The sequence below is a fragment of the Echinops telfairi genome, unplaced genomic scaffold (assembly GCF_000313985.2).
Source record: "Echinops telfairi isolate 266 unplaced genomic scaffold, ASM31398v2 ScPeMD7_7417;HRSCAF=8455, whole genome shotgun sequence".
NCBI lineage: Eukaryota > Metazoa > Chordata > Mammalia > Afrosoricida > Tenrecidae > Echinops > Echinops telfairi.
The window spans coordinates 5,780,033-5,802,174 of NW_022111317.1; the positions used below are offsets into that span (position 1 = coordinate 5,780,033).

Below are 22,142 nucleotides of genomic sequence, written 5' to 3' on the forward strand. Positions count from 1 at the left end.
TCAAGCTCGGGGTCTTCTGCACACACCCTGCACCCTCCCTGTGCAGGTAGACGTATGGTCCAGGTAATTGATAGCAGACTGAGCCTGGGACAGAGAGTGGTGCTGAGTGTTGGCTGTTCCTCTGGTGAAGAGCTCTACAGATAGAACAGGCCCGCTGTCCTTGACCTTCTCAGTAATTCTCTTCTCTATCTACTTTATCCAGGCTATCGTTGAGAAGCAATGAGTTTAAAACCCTTCACCTACCCGTTCCCAGAGACGAGGTTTCTTCATACAGGACTCAATGTGTACAAATTCAAAATCAGATATGGCAACAGCATAAGGTAATTTTGAAGTTGGGGGCGTAGCCCTGCAAGCAGAGGTTAGTGCACTGCTGTAGGCCATTGCTCATTGCAGGGCGCATTGCCCCAGGTATCTTGGGTTTAGTATATTTATTAGCCACAGAAGTTTCTAAACTAGGGACAGCACATCAGTAGAGAGTACTTCTCAGTTTTTCCTGGTCTTGGGGACCCCTTTGAACTTTGAAAGTCATTGGTTATGGGGGTTTTCGCCATCGTTATGGAGCATAAAAAAATTAAAAGGTGAAAATACATTCATTTTAAAATGCACTGAATTATAACAAACGCCTTTTTTTGTATACAATAAATATGTTTCCCAAAAAAAGAGAAGATTGGCATCATTTTCCCCTTTTGCAATTCTTATTAATCATTCGTTTCTGCACCCAATTTGTTGTGAGTCAAGAGTGTACAACTGGCCTAACAAGGTATTAGCTTTCAGATTGGGAATTTCAGTTCTTGACAGATTAATGGAGAAAATATTTGATAGGTCCTTGTATTCAGGCTTAGACCACATCGCAAAGGTGCGACTCCTTCCCTGGGAGCACTTGGTTAGCACACAGCCCTCATTGTTTATGTCATCTTGCCTTGGCTCAGTCCTGCTCTGCGAGAATCTACTATCTTTAGAGTTTCCCTGATTCTACTATCTTTAGAGTTTCCCCTATCTTTAGAGTTTCCCCGTCTTGGCTTACTTCACTTTTGCCTTTTTCCCTTCTAGGCGAGAAGAGATCGAAAATAAGGAAGTTGTCATCCGGCAGCTGGAGGTAGGGAAAGAAGCAGACACTTGCTGGGAGGATGTTTCCTGGTCTGGGTTTTAATGCTTTCCTGCTAACTGAGTTACAACTTGGGTTTTCCCTACCCTGTTTTCTCTGCAAAGCAACTACTTTTTTCCCGGGGACCTGGAAAGCCAGTAACCTTCCTCTGTCCTCTGAGTTGACTTGTCAGCACCTTTGGGCTCCGCCAGAGTTCTCAGCCATCGGCAGCTCTGTTTTGTGGCCACTGGCAGAGAGATTGCGTCCGGAGGGCTGGGCCTTGCTCGGCTCTGGGAAACCTTACCGTCCCCACCACCGCCTGGTACTTGATGTCCAGGAAACTTCACTGTAAACACACAGACCAGGCTGCTGGCTCTGTATTTTAATTGGAAACAGTTGCCGTTATTCGATTCCTACCTCATTTTCATTCCTTTTCGAATCATCTCCTCTGATTTTCCATTCTCATATGGAAAAAAAGACAGGGCGGTTGGACAGCTTGGTAAGTTGGCAAAAGCACCGGTCCAGGAGTTAGAGGCCTGAGAGGGGCCTGGATCCCATTCCGAACTCAGCCACTAATTAGGGGTGGGACCTTTGGCAAGTCATTTCTCAGTTTGAGTCTCAATGTCCTCGTCTGAACAATGAGGTGCTGAACTAGTTGCTCTTCATCAAACTACAACTGGGATTTAGGGTCATTGCAATTTACAAAGACGTGTACTACCGCACTTTCAAGACTCAGAATACAATGAAATTCACCAAAACACAAAAGTGCTAAGCCAAAAATTTCCGTCCTGGCTTGAGAGCAGGCACCTCTGATGCTCTGGCTAAGCAATGTGAGATACATTAGACTCTTGCAAGACTTCAGGGGAATCATTTAAATATCAATTCTCTTAATATAGGACCATGGAACTCTTCTTATTTTGTGAGGGGATATAGATATTCTTTTTACTTTATGCCAGTTAATTTGAGCAGAGAAAAGCATCGTAGAGCAGAGAGGGGTGTCGACTTTAGAACGATTCAAACCTGGGTTTAAATTCTACCTCTGCCTTTCATGGTGTGACTGGGCATGGTGCTTACCCCCTCTGAGTTTGCTAGCTTACCTGTCAATAATAAGGCTAATAAGTCATGCCTGTTGTAAAGATGGTGGTTCAAAAATCAATGTGTACAGTGCCGGCCCTATAATAAATGGTAAATAAATGCTAGTTAAGGGGCCCTGGTGCCATTATTGGGTAGCTATTGGGTTGGACTGTTAACCTTGAAGTTGCCAGTTCAAATCCACCAGCTGCTCCTCAGGAGAAAGACAAAATGATCCGCTCCTGTAACAGTTTGCAGCCATGGAAACCCTACATAGGGTTTGGCTATGAGCTGCATCCAACGCAGTGGCACTGGGATTGGCTGGTGGAGGTACATTCATCACATCAAGTTTCCACGTGCTTCTTATCTGCTCTCGAGAGTTGTGAAGCAGATATTTTCATCTTTCGTTCATTTAGAGAACGATTACTGAGAGGCATACAAGCTCTGACACCCCACTGCCAGCATTCATATCGGGACTACCATTACTAGTTCCATAACTTGGAATAAGTTAGTTAATCTTCTTTTGCCTTAATTTGCTTACCTGTCAGGTGGGGATAATAGAAGTGCCTAACCTCATGGGGTTTTTATGAGTGTTAATTAGTTTGTATAAACATAGGTCAACTGATTTATGACAAGAATGCCAACGTCATTCAATGGGGAAAGTCAGTATTCCAACAAATGGTGTCACCAAAACTAGGCCTCCACCTGCAAAAGAATGAAGTTGTATCCTTAACTTTCATCGCATCCAAAAATGAACTCAAAATGGATCAAAGACATTAAAAGCCAAAACATAGAACTCTTAGAAGAAATCTAGATGAAAATCTTTATGGCCCAGGATTAGGCATTGGTTTCTGAAGTATGATACAGAAAGCACAGGTAATAAAGGAAAAATGGATACATTGGTCTTCATCAAGATGAGAAACTTTTATACATCAAAAAAAACAGTCAAGAGAGATAACCCTCAGAATGGAAGAAAATAGTTTCACATCATGTATTTGATAAGAGATTAGTACCCTAAATGTATAAAGAACTCTGACAGCTTAACCACAGAAAAGCAAATAACCCAGCTTTTAAAATGGCAAAGCACTTGGGTATTGCTCCGAAGACCATAAACAAATGGCTGATAAGCACATCAAAAAGATGCTTAATGGAAGAAGCACACCAGCCTGTGTGATCATGAGGTGCCGAGGGATCGGTTATCAGGTATCAGAGAACAAAAAATCATTTCATTGTGTGCTCACCTTCCTGATAAGATCGCTGAAGACAAATGGGTGCATAAGCAAATGTGGCGAAGAAAACTGATGGGTTCCAGCTATCAAAAGATATAGCGTCTGGGGTCTTAAAGGCTTGAAGATAAACAAGCGTCCATCTAGCTCAGAAGCAACAAAGCCCATATGGAAGAAGCACACCAGCCTGTGAACATGAGGTGTCGAAAGGATCAGGTATCAAGCACCAAAGAACAATAAAAATCAAATCATTGTGAATGAAGGGAGTGCAGACTGGGGACCCAAGACCCATCGTTAGGCAACTGGACCTCCCCTTACAGAATGGTCTTGAGGAGGAGACGAGCCAGTCAGGGTGCAGTGTAGCAACGATGAACATACAACCTTTCCTCTAGTTCCTAAATGCCCCCCCCCAATATCATGATCCCAATTTTACCTTACAAATCTGGCTAGACCAGAGGATGTACTCTGGTACAGATAGGAACTGGAAACACAGGGAATCCAGGACAGATGATCCCTTCAGGACCAGTGGTGAGAGTGGCGATACCGGGAGGGTGGAGGGAGGGTTGGGTGGAAAGGGGGAACCAATCACAAGGATCTACATATAACCTCCTCCCTGGGGGATGGACAACAAAAAAGTGGGTGAAGTGAGTGGGTAAGATATGACAAAATAATTTATAAATTATCAAGGGTCCATGAGGGAGGGGGGAGCGGGGAGGGAGGGGGAAAAATGAGCTGATACCAAGGACTCAAGCAGAAAGCAAATGTTTTGAGAATGATGATGGCAACAAATGTACAAATGTGCTTGACACAATGTATGTATGTATGTATTATGATGAGTTGTATGAGCTCCCAATAAAATGATTTTTTTAAAAAGATGCTCAATAACATGAGTCAGTAGGGAAATGCAAATTGTAACCATTATTGGATACCATTTCACCTCCACCAGGATGGCTATTACAAAAAGAAAATAAAAACACAATTGTTTGGCGAGAATGAAGGAAATTAGAACCCTTCTACATTGCTGATGAGAATATAAAGTACTACTGTCACTGTGGAAAACGCTTTGGTGGTTCTTCAGATCTAGTCATTCTGAGTATATATCCCAAAGAGCTGAAAGTAGGCTTCAAACAGACACATGTCCACTGATGATCATAGCAGTATTATTCACACTACCAAATGGTACAACAAAGCCCAAGTGTCCACCAACAGATGAATGGATAGATGAGTTGTTAGATGTCTCTGTGTTGTATGTATATAATACATTTAGGTATATATGTTATATGGGTATACGCACAGCATTCATATATGTACTGTTGTCGTCAGGAAGGAGGCTGGTGGCATAGTGGGCTACAAATTGGGCTGCCAACCCTAGCAGTTTGAAACCACTTGCTGCTCTGAGGGAGAAAGATGCGTCTTTCTTCTCCCACAAGATGGGCAGCCTCAGAAACCCACGGCCACTTGCGCCCCGCCCTGTCGGGTCTAGGTCTGGGGGCTGGAACTGACGGGACGGCAGTGCATTGTGGCTTTACTTTCCGGCAGTTACTTTCTGGCAGTTACTTTCTGGCAGTTGTTGGGTGCCGTCAAGTGGAGCCCGTTCAGAACAACCCTGTGCATTACAGGATGGACCACCGTCTGTCCTCGCCGTCTTTCCGGTGCTCGAGCCCCTGGTTGGTCCTCCCCTTTTTTTCTGACCCTCTGCTGTACCAAACACAGATGTCCTTTTCAGGGACTGGCCCCTCCTGATAACATGTCCAAAATGCACGGAACAGTTTTGCCACCCTCACTTCTAAGGAGCGTTCTGGCTGTACCTCTTCTACCACAGCCTCAGCCACTCCTCTGGCAGTCCTGGCTGTAGTCGGTATGCTTCTCCAGCACCAGAATTCAAATCCACGCCTTCCTGTCCAGTCTCCCGGAGTCATTGTCCAGCTGTCATGTACGCAGCACGTGATTGAGAAGACGGTGGGAGCCACGCGCACCTAAGTCTTCAAAGTGACATCTTTGCTGCTTAGCACTTGGGAAAGGTATGTTGCAGCAAAGTGCCCAAGGCAGTGGGGCATTTGATTTCTGATTGCTGCTTCCATTGCAGCTGACTGTGGGTCCAGGGAAAAGGAAATCCTTGACAACCCGGACCTTTTCTGTTGACCATGAGGTCCGTTACTGGCCCAGTTGTGAGGATTTAATCTTGAGGTTGGTGTGTAATCGCATTGAAGGCTGCAGTCTTTGATCTTCTTCACTACCTGCTCGGCCTTTTCTTTAAGCAGGCAAGGCGGTGCCATCTGCATGTGGAAGGTCGTTCACGAGCCTTCCTCCAATCCTGATGCTGGATCCCTCTCCATCTAGTCCAGTTTCTTGAGTTATTTGCTTAACTTATAGAAGAGTGGATAAGTATGGTGAAAGGATACACCCCCGACACACTTTAAATCAGGCAGTATCCCTTTGTACTGCTTGGACAACGGCCTCTTGGGCTATGTACAGGTTGTAGTGAGCACAGTGTAGTTAGTGTTCTACAATTACCATTCTTCCCAATGTTATCCATAATTTGTTTCCTTTGCATAGTCAATGAAACACAAGTAAACATCTTTCTGGTATTCTTTGCTTACAGCCAAGAATTAGCAGTACTATCTCTAGTTCCATTACATGCAAAAAACACGTATATATATGCATACACACACATATATATACATGAATTTGTCTATTTCATATACTTCATATAGGTGAAATTATGTAATAATTTCCTTTGTCCTTGTGTTTAGTAAAGTGGAGGGTCAACGAAAAAGACACAAGAAGGACCAATAATGACCACACTACCTGAACTATCAAGGATAGCAAATTTCACAGAGACACAGATGAGTGAGGTTGTGGGGAGGAGATGGGAAGTTATTGATCAGTGGGTACAGTGTGTCTGGGATGATAAAAACATGTTCTGCAAATAGTTAGTGGTAATGGTTATACAACACAGTCCTTAAAGCCACTAAGTCGTACATTTAATGTGGTTAGAATGGCAAATGTTATACTAGATATGTTTTATTGCAATTAAAAAAAATATCGTAGTAATTACTGGATAAATATCAGCTACTAAAGTTAGAAGTTAGATGCTGTGCTAAGCAGAGAATCCAGAGATAAATGGAACACAATGTCTGCCTTCTGTGAGATCACACATGAGGGAAATGAGGCTTAGAGAGGTGAAATGACAAAGCTGAGATTGAAATTCAGAATTTTTTTTCATAGAAATCCAGTAGTCCTTTTATGATACCAAATTGTTTAATTAGTATAGACAAATAAGCATCTTTGACCATCAGTAATTGCTCCAGGTTATGTTAATTTTTAACATGTGAGATTGTGTCATCAGCATATCTCAGGTTATTATTATTTTTTGTCACTTTTAGTTATTTACCATCTCATGATAGCAAGTAAAGCTGAAATGAGTATTCTGCTAAATAAAATCTGGAACCAATTTAGTCTAAAAATTTCTCAAATAAAATTTCTAGTTCTAAGGGTCTCATATATCTTATGAAATCTAGCTGTCATTTTGATCTGTATTTTCCTTATCATTTAAATTTTTTTTAGTTTGCAATTTTTATAACTTTAACTTCCACATTTTATATAATTTTCATTTCAAAAGCATAATTACATCATTTTTCAAATTTTCCCTTGGGGGGGGGGTTCTGTAAACTTTCTTTTTAAAAAAAATCATTTTATTGGGGCCTCTTACAGCTCTTATCACAATCCATATATCTATCCATTGTGTCAAGCACATTTGTACATACATGCCATCATCATTTTCAAAACTAACTTTCTACTTGAGCCCTTGGTATCAGCTCCTTTTGCTCCTCTTCCCCCATCTCCCCTCCCTCATGGACCCTTGATTTCCCCCGTGTCTTGCACTGACCACTGCCTCCATTCACTCACTTTTCTGTTGTTTGTTCCCCTGGAAGGGAGTTATATGTTGACCACTGTGGTCAGTTCTCCCTTTCTCCCCCACCTTCCCCTTACCCTCCTGGTATCACTACTCTCATTATTGGTCCTGAGGGGTTGATCTATCCTAGATTCCCTGTGTAGTGAGCTCTTAAATGTACCAGTGTCCATGCTCTGGTCTAGCCGGATTTGTAACGTAGAATTGGGATCATGGTAGTGCGGGGAGTTGGAGGTGGGGAAGCATTAAATAACTAGAGGAATATTGTGTGTTCCATTGTTTCATTGGTCTTTTCCTTGTGACCTATCTGTGAGGGGATGTCCAGTTGTCTACAGATGGGCTTTGGGTAAGGTGACCAGACGTCCCGATTTTTGGCATTTTTAAAAAGTCCTGATTTTTGGCAAGAATGCACGACAAGCTAGGGAACAGTCTATTTGGTCCATATAGACCAAATTTTTAATCAAGAACACCCCCCCTCAGGCCAATGGTGTCCCACTTTAAATCTGGTCACCTTAGCTTTGGGTCTCTACTGCACCCTCCCCCTCATTCACATCCTTATGATTGTTTGTTTGGAGTCTTTGATGCCTGATACCTGATCCCATCCACACCTCATGATCACACAGGCTGGTGTGCTTCTTCCATGTGGCCTTTGTTGCTTCTCAGCTAGATGGCTGCTTTTTTATCTTCAAGCTTTTAAGGCCTCAGGTGCTATATCTTTTGATAGCCGGGCACCATCAGCTTTCTTCATCACATTTGCTTATGCACCCATTTTGTCTTCAGCAATTGGGTTGGGAAGGTGAGCATCACAAAATTCCGGGTTATTAGAACAAAGTGTTCTTGCATTGAGGGCGTACCTGAGTGGAGGCCCAATGTGTGTCTGCTGCCTTAATACTAAACCTATAAATATATGCATATAGATCTGTTCCTTTGTCGTTATAGATAAGTATATTTACATATGTACATGCCTGAATTAGACCTCTATAAATGTTCTTTGCCTCTTAGTTCTTTCCTCTATTTCCTTTTACTTTCCTCTTGTCCCGATATCATGTTCAGCTTTCATTCGGGTTTCAGTAATTCCTCTAGGTTACATTGCCCTTGATCAAGCCCCACCAGGCATCCTACACCCTCCTCGCCATTGATTTTAGATTACTTGTTCCCTTGTCCCTGGGTTTGTTGGCACCCCCTTTTCCCCACCTCCCCCTCTCCCGTGTTCCTCCCCCCCTCCAACCATCAATCCCATTGTTTTCTCCAGATTGTTTATCCCTCCTGTCTTATCTAGATAGACATGCAAAGACAATAATCACAAAAACAAGACAGAGCAAAACAACAATAAAAGAAATAAAACAACAACAACAAAAACCAACAGCAAAAAACCAAAATCTCAGGTTATTAATGAACTTTCCTCTAGTCCTGATGCTGTGTCCCAGTTGAATTACCTGTGCAGTAGATTACGTAAGGTACAGCCCCTGATAAAGCCCTTCTCGCGTGTGGACCACCCTGAACACGAAGGACCTGCATCTGTAAGCAACATGATGAAGGGGAAGAGACTGCAGTTGTCAGGGATGTCATTCTACTTGGGTCCGTGATCAGCGTCCACGGATGGCAGCCATCAGGAAATCAAAGGACACATAACTCCTTTGAAAGCAAAGATTTAAAAAAAACCCAAGATGATACTTTTACACCTACTGTGTGCTTGACCCAAGTCATGGTCCTTTTAGTTACTTCATATACGTGGGAAAAGAAGCGAGGGGAAAATGATACATCTAAACTGTGGTCTTGGCAAAGAACACTGACTATTCCATGGATTGCCAAAAGAACAGACAAATCGGTCTTTGGAAAATGCAAGCAGGATGTTCCTTTGAAGCAAGGATTTTGTGAGATTTTGAATTGTTTACTTCAGCCGTTTCTTCAGGAAAGACTAGTTACTAGAAAAGGAGATCCTTTTTCTTGCAATTGAGGGCCAGTGAAAATGAGAGGAATCGCTAACGAGACAGATTGACACAATGGCCACAACAATGGGCTCGAACATCCCAAGATCGTGACTCTGGCTCAGGAAGGGACGGCCAGGAGTCCGCCTGATGGAAACTAACAGCAACAATGAATATCGCTTAACACGTAATCAGTTCAGGTTTACCTTTTTAAAGAGAGATTTAAACTAAGTAACTATAATATACTGGGAAATCTCCTCCCGGTAGAATGTAGACCTGATGGCCCTTCTAGCCATGCATGGTCCTGTACTTCCAATAAAATGATTGGGCAGGACTATGCAAATTGGCCCATGTAAGCCCATTAAGGGGATTGGACAGCTTGCTACTGAAGCAAATATGGTGAGGGGATTGTTCAGGTTCACCATCCTTGCAGGCATCAAAGGATCCATCCCTGATGTAAGGGAAGGGCCCGCAGTACCACCGAGAAAGAAGAGTTGGATGTGGAGGATATCCCTTGGACTCAGGTTTCTGTGCCGACAACCAGCAAGATCCGGGAGACGAGAGCTGTGACACCAGTGACGGCACAAGACGGCAAGAAACAACCTGGAGACTGGCACAAGGCAGTGTGGGAGGCTTCCTGGCCCACAGAGCAAGGTGGCTGCAGTGCGGCAGTTGTCCCAGGGCATGAGACAGCTGAGTGCTTTGGGGCAGGAAGCTGTCTGGAGGAGTCGGGTGGCACTGAGTACTTAGCAGAACTCAAGAGATGTAAAACCCTTGCCCAAACAGAGCAGAGGCAAGACTGAGGACTGAGAAAGGGGGCCTCTCCTTGGGGGCCTAGAGGAGCTTGTCTTCAAGGACCGAGAGGCATCTCCACAGCTGAACAGTGACAGAGCTGTCCCATACTGAGGAAGAGAGACTGCCTACCTGCTTTCTGATCCTCATCCTAAATTGTCACTTGTTGCTTCCCTAACGAATCCTATAATTCTGAGTGTGGTCTTTGAGTTCTATGCAGCCATTGCAAAACATAACCACACAGCAGAGAAGTAGAGTGCCATGGGAGGGAAGATGAATATCAGAGTCGGTTATGTGTTCGTCTAGGTACTTTAGAGAAACAAATCCACAGAAACTCTTATGTAGAAGAGAGAGTTTTATATAACAGGTAAGTGCACATCAAGAAAACATCCCAACCCAGTGCTGCCCAAGCCCACAAGTCCAACGTTAACCCATATGCCTGACACCAATCCACAAAGTCCTCCTCCATCTCACAAAACACACACTATGACGCCGACTGCAGGAGGAAAGCCGAATCTGTGAGTGTGTAAGCATCTCAGTGCTGGCAGGGGTCTCCACACGGCTGCTCCAGCACCCAGGGCTGCATCAGGGTCGGTCCATGCTGCTTCTCTTCGGTGATGTCTTGCAGGAAGTGAGCCTTGCTAGCTGAAGCAGGGAACTGGCTAAGGCAATTGCACCTTGGTCCATCAGAAAATAAGAGACCAGGCGAGGGAGGGGGCAGAAATGAGGAGCTGATGCCAGGGGCTTAAGTGGAGAGCAAATGTTTTGAGAAATATGAGGGCAATGAATATACAAATGTGCTTTACACAATTGATGTATGTATGGATTGTGATAAGGGTTGTATGAGCCCCTAACAAAACAATAGAAAAAAGTTGTATGAGCCCCTAATAAAATTATTAAAAAAAAAAAAAAGTAAGAGACCTGAGAACTCAAAAGGCGAGGCTCACTGAGCCATTTATCTCTCCTCACTTCAATGAACCCCACGTGGTTATCGGCCAGGTTGGCACAATAAGCTTTAAATGTCTCAGGGGGACACACATGGTCTCTGCTTCACAGGAATCAGTCTTAGGCTGAAATTCATGGTCACCCTCCCCCCTCAGGCTGTAGAGGAGAGGACAATAAAACATGTACAAGGATGCAGTAAAGGCACGGTTTGCTACGGCATGGAGAACCGGGGCACGCATTCCAGAGGAGATGGCTTCAAACTCTGCCTTAGTGGATGGGCGGACTTTAGACATGTGCAGATGGGTGGAAAGGGCATTTCAGGTAGAGGAAATCGTTTATGCAGAAGCCTAGAAGGAATATCTAAGAAACAGCCACTCGTTCAGTTTTCATGGAATATAAGTGAAAAGGCTTTGCGAACCCTGCTTGAGCCAAGCACAATAAGTTATTTCAATGTTTCCGCCCCCCCCCCAGGATTCTATTCGTGTGGTCTTGGGAAACATGGACAATCTGCAGCCGTTTGTTACAGAACACTTCATCATATTTCCCTGTATCCTTTCTTCGTGACTGGAAATGAGCTAGCGCTCACCTTGTTGGCGCACGGGGCGCAGCAGACAGTGGGCCCATGGGAGGTCGGTCAGGGAAGGGGAAGGCTGTGCTCCCTACAGCAGTCCTCGCGGATGGCTACTGGCTTCTCTTTTCACGCCTTAGCACCACTTCCCAGATAAAAGCCAGTGGGAGAGCGTTTCCCATCTGAAATTTAAGCACGGGGAGCTTGTCTTGGCCCCTTACCCTTTTGTTTTCACTCTCTACGTGGAGATGAAATGGTTTCATGAGAACCCACCACCTGGTAAGTCGATGGAAGTGTGGGTGGTAGAGAAAAGGGGGGAGGTTGACACAGCAGGACCGTCAGCCAAACTGGGTCTTAGCACCTCACAGCATAGAGGTCAAGATCATGTGCTCAAAGCCAGCATGTTGCTTGCAAATCCTGGTGCCTTTGCCAGTTAATAACTACATACCTTAGGGCGATGGTTCTCAACCTTCCTGATGCCGTGACCCTTTCATCCAGTTCCTCGTGTTGTGGTGACCCCCAACCATAAAATTACTTTTGTTGCTATGTCATAACTGTTATTTTGCTACTTTTAGGAATCGGGCGACCCCTGTGAAAGGGTTGTTCAATCCCCCAAAGGGGTCGCGACCCACAGGTTGAGAACCGCTGCCTTAGGGACATGCTGTAGTCTTTGTGTGCCTGCTCCGTAAAGTGATGACGAGAAGTAGTAGTTCCAACCAGAATGAACCATGGAAGTACCGTCAGGAGGAAATACGAAGTCTGACTTCAAGTCTCTGGGAAATCACTCTAGGAAAGCTGCGTGCCAGCTAATACTCCGTCCCCTTGTAGAGGACTCGGCGACTCACAATGGAGGCATCTTTAAGATACCCCCTGACTCCTAATCTCCAAGTTCTAGCTCTTTTTACTCGTAGAGAAACAGCGGGACCCTGTCAGTCTGGTTTGAAATGTCTTTCCAGCCCACTTGCACTGATGCCTGAAGGCCCACTTTCGTTGCAAGGCTCATCCCGTTTCCACAGGATGTCGTTAGAGGTCCTGAGACTCGGGCCTCTTCCCTTCGTCAGAGTCAGTCATGCTGACGCAAGGGCCAGAGCTTGAGGGTGCTCCCTTCTCAGAGGGAGGGTGCCAGGCTAAGGGAGAGAGACACACAGGGGCAGTGCGTCCAGGGCCAGTTCAGAGAAAGAAGCAGTGGCCAGCAGTCTCGGCCCGTCAAGACACTCAGATTCCCTGTTGTAGGTAAACCCGGAAGCGACAGTGCGCTCGGATTGGTGAGTTTGCCGTTTCCTACGCCAAATGGAATGTGCCTTTATCTCACGCCCTGATGTGCAAAATGTTTTGTCTGGCCCTCCTCTGCTCTTCGCTCACAGCCCAGGCCCCTTCAGAGTTGTGGCTCGGAAACCCTGCGGCTCCCTGGGCAGATTCCTGACTGCCTCTCTGACCAGTGGCCTTGGCTGGTGTTAGAAGTTGCTTTGGGCAATTGAAAGGGGTGGTGGGGGGTTCTCTTCACACGGCCCTTCGGATCTGTGAGCAAGGGAAGGAGTCACGTGTCTAGTTTCTCTCAAGGTGGGAGCAGAGAGGAAGTGGGCAGGAGCCATGAGGAGGAAACGAAGCCACATGGAAGTGTCCGGGACCCCGATGCCGTCGTCGGGGCTGGAAAGGTCAGTGGGAGTGGAAGAGAGGCAGACTCTGGCCCCCAAGTGAGGCTTTGCCAGTTATTGCTGCTGGCTCATCTGCTCGCCGCCCCTGGGTGCATCCATTTTCCTCCCAGGGCTTCCTCGGCACCTGCCTGTTCCAGTGGGTGGACTCTGGAAAGGAAGCACAGCGATGTTGGCAAGAGAACTTTAGCACAGGGTCTCTTGGGCCACACAGGGCTCCTCGGGAGGAAAGCCCAGGAAATGCAGGCAGATCTGTGCAGCTGAAGTCCATGGGGCTGGATGAGCACCTACTGTGGGATTGGATCCTAAAGGGCCACGGTGGCCTGGGGGCCACAAGTTGGGCTGCTACCTGCAAGATCAGCAGTTCAAAACCACAAGTCGCTCTGAGGAAGAAAGATGTGCCATTGTACTCCTGTAAAGAATTACCAAAACCCACAGGACTAGTTCTACCTAGTCCTACAGGGTCACTCTGAGGCAGAACTCGATGGCAGTTGAGTTTTTGAGTCACCCTAAGGCCCAAGCAGAAGGCACAAAGCTTCTGAAGCCCCAGAATAGTATATGAGGTATAGGGGAGCCTTGGAAAGAGAGAGTAAATATCATTCTATTTCACTAGCTTGCAGAATCCCACCTTAACAGGCAGTCCTGGGTGTCCAGGAGGAGTGAGTCCCTTTGCTGCGCTGTGGAGAAATGCCACGCACATCTCCAGCAAGTGGGGGTCCCTATAGGGGAAGCTACTTACCTCCTCCTTTTGCTCTTATTGGGGACAGAAGGAGTCAGGCAATTCAGTCGTGTCCAGCAGCAGTATCCCAGAGAGAGCTGCTGGTGTGGCCCGGGTGTGGTTTCTCCCAGGCTCCTCAGGGTCACAGAGAACCACCCTAAGGGAGCAAAGAGGGCAGGCTGTGCCAGCTGAGTCCTGCCCCTTCCTGAGGACTAGGGGCCAGGTGGCATGCAAAGGCTCTGTTCCGTTGGACTGCATGTTCCCCGGAGCTGAGGCCTCATGTCTGCCCCTTCTCCGGGTTGTGTTCCTTGACCAAGCAGAACCTGAAGCTTGCTGCCAGTTGCCTTTCCCCTTCCTCAGCCCTCAGACCCCTAAACGTCTCAAACTTAGATTTTACTGTGGGTGAAGCAGCACCCAAAGAGAGTGTGTTCTGCAGGCCAGGCGTGGGGCGAGAAGTGGCCAGCCTGCTGAAATTTTCAGTAGGGCCATGCTCACGTGAATGTGGGGGTGGTGCCTCTGACCTGTAATGATTCCTGGGCTTTTCTCCCCAGCTCTAGGGTCAAGGCGGAGATGTCCAGCCAATACCCCAGCAAGAGGAAGACCCCCATGAAAAGCAGGCGGGTAAGCACCAACATGGAAGCTTCTAGGCGCTTGGCCTTTGCTGCTGGGTCATTAGCTGGGATTCCTCTTACCAGCACATCTTAGTCTTGAGTGCGGCTGGAATCGACTGGACTCCGTCTCGGGTTGCAGAGCACCCCGTGGCTGTCGTGCCCTTGCCACAGCCCAGCGCCCAGCGGCTGTGCACTCTTGTTGAAAGGTTCTTCCTCTCCACTCGGCTCACAAAGCTACTGCTTGCGCTCCACCCTGAGATGGGAAAGTGGGTCTGTGCTGGATTGAGGCTCTGGGAGCCTCTACAGACCCTGCGGTCTCAGTTCAGCCCTGTCTGGTTTTGCAGATGAAGTGGGCAGCTGGAAGCCCAGGAGGCTGAGAAGAAGGAAAACGGCACTGCGGGAGCAGTCGCAGGCTAGCACCCCCACCACGCCCCACCCCAGCCTCTGGTCTCATTTATGAGGTCTTTCCCCACCCAGATATCCATGTATCCGTTAGCCTTCCATTTAAGGGCATCGTTTTCAGACTGTCTTTTAAGTAGTGCTCTTTTCCTTTTCTCTCCTCTCAAAATAGCAGTTAGCTGTTACTCATGCCTGATATAGAGCCTTCCTTTGTGCTGACTTCTCTCTGATCCCACCAAAGCCGCTCCCTCACCTCTGCAGGACCATGAAGGTGATGGGTGGTCAAGCAGACATGGCCACAAGCATTGACCAGCAGTCTTTTGTTGAACGTCTACCACATGCTGAGTACCGAGGTTGTCACTGGGGACCATCGAGTTGGTTTCAGCGCACAGGGACCCTCTGCACAGCAGAATGAGCACCCCAGCCCAGGCCTGCCTCATCCTCACACACCTTCCTCTGTTTGAGCCCATTGTTGCCGCCACCGTGTCAGCCTGTCTGGGCGAGGGTCTTCCTCTCTCACTGTACCAAGCATGATGTCCTTCTCCAGGCACCAGTCTCCTGACGATGTTTGCAAAGTATTTGAGACGAAGTCTCACCAGCCCTGCTGCCGTGGAACGCTCTGGTGGAATGTGTGTCCTTTGGGCCATCCGTGGTACTTTCAGTATTCTTTGCCAGCACCACTTCAAGTGCATGGATTCTTCTTTGCTCTTCCCACTCAGTGTCCAACATTCACAGGCATACGAGGTCACTGACAGGACCTCTTAGCTAGTCCTCCAAGCGACGTCCTTGCTTCATCACGTTGAAGAGATCTTTTTTGATGGCAAGGAATGTACAAATGTGCTTGACACAATGGATAATGATTTGAAACAAACACACAAAATCCAAAAACAACAACAACAAAATAAAATAAAGAGGTCTTTTTTTAAAATCATTTTATCGGGGGCTCGTACAACTCATCACAATCCATACATACATCCATTGTTTCAAGTACATTTTTACATTTGTTGCCATCATCGTTCTCAAAACATTTGCTTTCTACTTAAGCTCTTGGTATCAGCTCCTCATTTTTCCCCTCCCTCCCCACTCCCCACCCCCCATGAATCCTTGATAATTTATAAATTACTATTATTTTGTCATATTTTATACTATCCAACGTCTCCCTTCACCCACTTTTCTGTTGTCCGTCCCCCAGGGAGGAGGTTATATGTAGATCTTTGTAATCAGTTCCCCCTTTTTACCCCACCCTCCCTACACCCTCTCGGTATCGCCACTCACACTGCTGATCCTGAAGGAATCATCCGCTCTGGATTCCCTGTGTTTCCAGTTCCTATCTGTACCAGTGTACACCAGAGCCAGTGTGCATCCTCTGGTCTAGCCAGACTTGCAAGGTAGAATTGGGATCATGATAGTGGAGGGAAGAAACATTTAGGAAATAGGGAAGGTTGGGTGTTTCATTGTTGCTACCCTGCACCCTGACTTGCTCATCTCCTCCCTGAGACCCGTCTGTAAGGGGATGTCCAGTTGCCTACAGATGGGTCTTGGGTCCCCAATCTACACTCCCCACCTCATTCACAATGATTTGAGTTTTTGTTCTTTGATGTCTGATACCCGATCCTGGCAACATCTCATGATCACACAAGCTGGCTTGCTTCTTCCATGTGGGCTTTGTTGCTTCTGAGCTAAATTGCTGCTTCTTTACCTTCAAGCCTTTAAGACCCCAGAGGTTATATCTTTTGATAGCCGGGCACCATCACACTTTAAAGAGCTCTTATGCAGCAAATGTACTGCCACTTCCATGAGCGTGGACTGTGGATCCAGGAAGAGGAAAAGACTTGACAATGTCAGTCTTTCCGGTTTGCCGTGCTGCCGGCCTGTACAGGCCAGAGAAGAGGAAAGCCCTCCGTGAGACGGGTCGATGGGCTCCGGCTGTGAGGACGGTGCAGGACCGTGCGTGTGCCATTCGGTTGTGCACAGGGGTGCTGCGGGTCAGAGCCGACTCACGCACCTAACAGCAACAGTCCCATCAGTCCACTTGTGACGGTTTGGGCTTTCTCTGCATTCAGCTGCCGTCCACATTGAAGGCCGCGTTTTCTGATCTTCGCCAGCTGGTGCCTGTAGTCCTCCTCAGTGTCCTCGGCACCTCGAAGCCGTCCTCCAATCCTGATGCCATGGTCTTCTCTGTAGAAGCCAGCGTTTCAGATGAATTATGCAGCACACAGCCTGAATAAGTATGGTGGGAGGTTTCAAAGCATAGAACATGTCCTTGTTCTGCCCGCCGCATCACTGTCTCTTGGTCCATGTACACACAGGGGCATCACGCTCTGTCTGCCCTAAAGGCTCCCAGCAGTGTGGCTCTTTTTCCCACAGAGAGGGATGTGACTGGCATGTGCAGGGATAGCAGGAAGCACAGGGGGCCAAGGGGACAAAAGCCCCACAGAGAAGCTCATCCGGACCAGACGGGGTGGGGAGGGCTCCCAGACCATCTCAGCGTCCCTTCAAGCCGCTAAGGCCAAAGGAAAAGGGGTGTGATGGTTTTGTGACTACCAACCCGTGCCCCTGGAGCTCCGCTCATCCTGCCGAGACAGGGCAGCACAGCTGCGTGACACAGATGAGCGTGACCTGGAGGATCCTGAGGCCTGATGGAAACTTTGTGACTTGTAGAGGAGGGACGTGAGCCTCCCTCTAAAAGACTATGCTGTTTCCATCTAGTTGGGGCAAGAACATGCCCTTAGGGACTTAGACCATGGATGGCCTCGGTGGGCAGGGTGTGACTTCTGTCCTCGGCGGACAGCCCGCTCCTGCCTTTGCCCACGAGAAGTCGAGAGAAGAAATGAGAAAGTGCAAGCGGTGTACACGACGCTCCTCCGGAGAACAAAGGCGCTTACACAACCAGGAGAACGGCTCTTCCAGGCATGCTTCCCCGCTCCCTCGCCTTCACTCCGTCCTATTCTTAGTTTGACACATCGTCTCCCTCAAGAACAGTGCCCACAGCTTCTTACTCAACATAATTACCTTTTCAACCTGATCCTAAAGGAACATGCTGATTGATCGTGACTCAGAGCCCCAGAGCTGCTCCGGAGTGAGCGTGAGCACAGTGGCTCTCAGTGTAAGCGCCGTGAGCTGGAAAGAGTGTGTTTGCGGCTACGGCTACGGTCCAGTGCTTCATGCCCTCCCTGCCCCCTGGGCAGATCACAGTGTGGCTCATGCCCGTCTGAACACATTAGGAGCTTGTGCTGGGAATGCCTGAAGAAGGCCTCCGTGCCAATCTGATGGCGATGAGGGACCGCGGGGGGCCGAGGGCCGCAAAGCCGTGGCCTCTGGGATTTCAGATGAAAGCTGGGTGAGCAGACACATGGCCAGGAGCAGAATCGGCATGCTCGCTCTCATTCTCGGCTCTGCAGCCACCTTTGATTGACCAGGCTGGCCCAGAACCCGAGGAGGACAACCTTGTGTTGGGGGGTTCTTGCCTGGTCCACTCTATCTGATCTCAGAGGCGAGAGAGTTGTTCCTCCCTTGGGACTTTGGCTGGGACCTTGTCCCTGAGGGTTTTGGGAGAGCTAGGCTGTCTTACGAGGGTGGCTCCCCTGGGTCAGAGAGAGCTCCACCTCTGCCATAGGGTCTCTCCTCTCCTGGTGCCCCTGCGTCTTCTCGGGAGAGGCTCCTACCAGCACCTCTCCTGGTGCCCCTGCATCTTCTCGGGAGAGGCTCCTACCAGCACCTCTCCTGGCAGCCCCCAAGCAGCTTTTTAAGTTTGTAAGAACCGTTCCCTCAACCTAGAAACCAGAATCCCACCACTCCACTGTCCAGGAAGGTGGGCGCTTCTCCAGAAATATGCTCGTGTGGTTTGATTTGAAAGGGTTGTGGAGAAGCTCATCTCAGAATGGTCTGCCCTTTGGGCCTGAAGCTTATGCTTAGGACAAGAGTACCTTCCTGGGAGCTGCCGGGCCTCTGCCGCCCGGGCCCACTTTGACAGTCTGTGGTCCCTCACTAGCCAGCTCTTCACCCAAAGGTGGGGCGGGGAGCCACTAGTTCTTCATTCCATTTTCCCACAAGCTCTCTGAAGCCCTCTCGTGCACATCCCGTGTTTGTGACTATCCGGGCATCCCCTGGAGAGGGGGCTGGGCTAAGAACCGGGCTGTGGGCTGTCCCCTTCAAAAGTCCACAGGGAGCTAGCTCCTCAAGCCCCACACGCAGGCGCTGTCGCGCGGCTGGGCTGACCGCTTATGCCATAGTCGTGTTGCTGCCTGTGTCAGGGACATGTCCTCGTTGGGCTGTGCCTCGCACGGCGTGCCCGTCACGCTGATCCCTCTCCTTGCCGCCCCTACCCCCCATTATGGCAAAGCCCCATTCAGATCTCACATGCCCCTGCTGCCTCCTGCACTAACTGCGCCTGCACCCACAAGGTCCTCCTTAGCGTCCACACGCATGTTCTTGAGCTGCAGTGCAGTTTGCCATCTCTCACACGTCACCCCAGGGGAGGCCCTCTGGTGACACAGTAGGTCACACATAGGGCTGCTGAATGCAAGGTCAGTAGTTCGAACCCAACAGCTGCTCCAAAGGCGAAGGGTGAGGCTGGCTGTGCCCATGAAGTTCTACAGCCCCGGACACTCACACGGGCAGCTGGGTGCTGCCCCATAGGGTGGCAAGGAGTTGGCACAGACTTAGTGGCAGTGAGTAAGCGAGTGAACTGAGTCAGGTGACCCTCCTCGGGGTGACGCCGAGACCTCCGTGTTGGGCTCTTGGCAGGTGTTGGCGCTCAGCGACCTGGAATGGTGGCTGAGACCCAGCTCTTAGCTCTCAAGGCTTCCAGTGTGGGAGGGGCACCGGTCAGGCCTCTGGGAAGGAAGGGAGAACAGGCCTGAGCTGAGCACACCAGGCCCAGTGCTAGTGTGAGGGGAGCTCCCTGCAGACGCCCAGGTCACGCCCTCTGCTGGGAGGGAAGGTGCAGGTGACCCCTGGTCTTTTTATCAGAACAGGGAACGAAGAACCCATCAGGAATGGCCAAAGACCCCAGCACTGGAGAGCACCGATGTCCCGGAGCAGGGTAGGTCCTCCCTGCCCTCAGTAAGGGCCCATCGAGGCACAGCAGCAGAAGCGGGCCCTGGGCAGGGCACCAGTGTGGGGCCTGCCCTGGAGCCCCCAGCTGCCCACGGGGGTAAAAGGTGGTGACATGGGTGGGACCCGGTGAGTTTTCCAGGACAGAGTGGGAGGGGCCTGCCTGACTTCCAGGCTGGGTGGGGCACCCAGGGAAGGCCTGCTGGGAGTTGGACAGTAACCGCGCGCACGCGCGCACGCACACACACACACACTCCACCACCACCACCCCCCAAGTGGAGAGTATCAGCCCTCACCATCTGGAGCTTTGCAGCGACCTCACGGACCTCCTCGCTGCGAACTGAATGTTGTCTGAGCTCAGAATCACAGCTTCCGGATCTGGGGTGCGATTGGGATGGCCAGGATAAATGGGCCCCTGGCCTTAGACATGGCCTGGTAGGAGGCTGCCTTTGCTGGTGCCCTTGCTGCTCACAGCAGCCCGTCGACTCATCCCCCGCTCCCTGAGTGTCTTCCTTGCAGGTTCTAAGTCGGGAGACAGCCTGGCAGAGAAGACAGCTCCCTTGCCACAGCTGGACAGCCCGCCTCCCCCTAGTGACCCTCCAGAGCTGGGGCCCACCGGCTTCTTTGGGTTTCTGAGGTAGGATGGCCTTCCTTCCTATGGTGGACAGGGGGCTGGCAACTCTAGCACGTGGGCCTGCCTCCTTCCGTCTCAGAGAACGGAGGGAAGGAAGCACATGAACCCAGAGGGATTCAAATCCTGCCCCAGGGAAGCGGCAGATGAAAGGTGGCAACAGGGGCCTTAATTGAGGAATTTTATACCCCTCACCCCACCCTTCCCAGTGGGCTGGATAGGCGACCATTGTCTCTCCCGTGAGCCTTCAGGTGACTTGGCTGCGGAGCCTTGTCCAGTCTTCCCTCGGGATCACTGGGTTGTGTCTTCAGAGTCCTTTTGGCTGAGAGCTTTTAGTAACGCGCTCTCTCTGGCTGCAGCTCAGCGCCCCCAGGACCGCTGTGCATCTCTGTCCCTCCCGAGTCGAGTCTAATTTGATGCTGCAGACTGGTTCCCTTCAGAGCGCCCGAGAGGGCGAGGAAGGACTAATGGGGCCCCATCCTCCACTCTCATCCACAGCTCGCTCTTCCCATTCCGCTATTTCTTCCGAAAGGACAGCCAGTGAGCCTTCTGAATGCAGCCGTGGACCCAGGTGGACCCACCGCAGCCTGCCCTAGTCCATCCCCCTCCCTCCCCCTAGAACAGCCCACCATGGGGGATGAGACCCAAACAGCTGTCCTCTTGTGGGCTGTCCCCACCCCTGCCCCTTGGTCATCACTTGCTTTTCCCAATTTGAACACTGAATAAAGAGCAGCACTTGCCAAACGGCCCTCGCCTGAGAAGGAAGGGCACTGCCCGAGAGCCAGTGCTGGCCTGTCTCTAGCACTTAGGAGCCTCGCCACGGTCAATTATGGATGAAGAGTTATCAGTGGGGTTTCACGCAGTAGAGTGTGAGAGAGCTAAGCTTCCCCCGAGATACAGAGGGTCTGCCCCAAAGCCCCACCAGGTCTTCCTGGGTGTGTGTGTGGAGGGGGAGACACCTAACCTCGAGCTGAGAGGAAGGCCCAGGGATCTTATGAGACATACCATCTGGAGCCCCATCTTCCCCCACGTCACCCACTTTGACCCCAAAGGGCAGCTTTTCACCTGTCTCTCCAGGTAACCAGGTTACCTAGAGGGCGGCGGAGGCTGGGCTTGGAACAAGACACCTGGGCTTTGACTTCTTGTAATGGGGCCCAGCTGGGACCCATAGAGGAGACTGGTGTGGCCCCAGGGACCCATGAACTCAGACAAAAACGGCTTTGTACATTTGTTGTTGAAAAGACATGAACCAGACACCCATGCCACCGTTCCCACCTGGTGCCATTTGGCGACAGGATGCCACGTCTGAGCCCCTCCTCATGAGAGCCTGGAATGGCCTCCGGTGTGAGGACGGCCAGCACGGGCGGCCAGCCTGCGAGGCCACGAGTCCCGAGCCGGAGCCCAGCGGGGTCCTCACAGGAGTGGGAGGCTGCTTGGAGCCCCTGCATCATGGGCCTGTCTTCCCCCCACCCCCCACCCATGTGAGAACAGGACTGAGGGGGGTGGTGTCTGAGAATGAGGGGCAGTGGGGAGACCACCTCTGGTGCCC

General features: G+C 49.6%; 1 protein-coding gene across 1 annotated transcript; it reads left to right on the forward strand.

The window, feature by feature from the left end:
* Positions 1–213: 213 nt before the first annotated feature.
* On the forward strand, positions 214–21,323 carry MAJIN (membrane anchored junction protein). The gene is made up of 10 exons (XM_030887548.2): positions 214–320; positions 1,051–1,096; positions 11,431–11,506; positions 11,681–11,806; positions 12,761–12,792; positions 13,088–13,182; positions 14,449–14,518; positions 19,879–19,951; positions 20,482–20,599; positions 21,092–21,323. Exons 1-10 carry the CDS (start codon positions 220–222, stop codon positions 21,135–21,137), a joined length of 783 nt encoding a protein of 260 aa, XP_030743408.1. The 5' UTR covers positions 214–219; the 3' UTR covers positions 21,138–21,323.
* The last annotated feature ends 819 nt before the right edge of the window (positions 21,324–22,142 follow it).

Excerpts from the sequence above, each read along its gene's own strand:
- MAJIN (XM_030887548.2), top strand. The coding sequence starts at position 220 with ATGAGTTTAAAACCCTTCACCTACCCGTTCCCAGAGACGAGGTTTCTT. Across the intron at positions 13,183-14,448 it reads CCGTCGTCGGGGCTGGAAAG|CTCTAGGGTCAAGGCGGAGA; the intron begins GTCAGTGGGAGT and ends TTTTCTCCCCAG. Across the intron at positions 19,952-20,481 it reads CACCGATGTCCCGGAGCAGG|GTTCTAAGTCGGGAGACAGC; the intron begins GTAGGTCCTCCC and ends TCTTCCTTGCAG.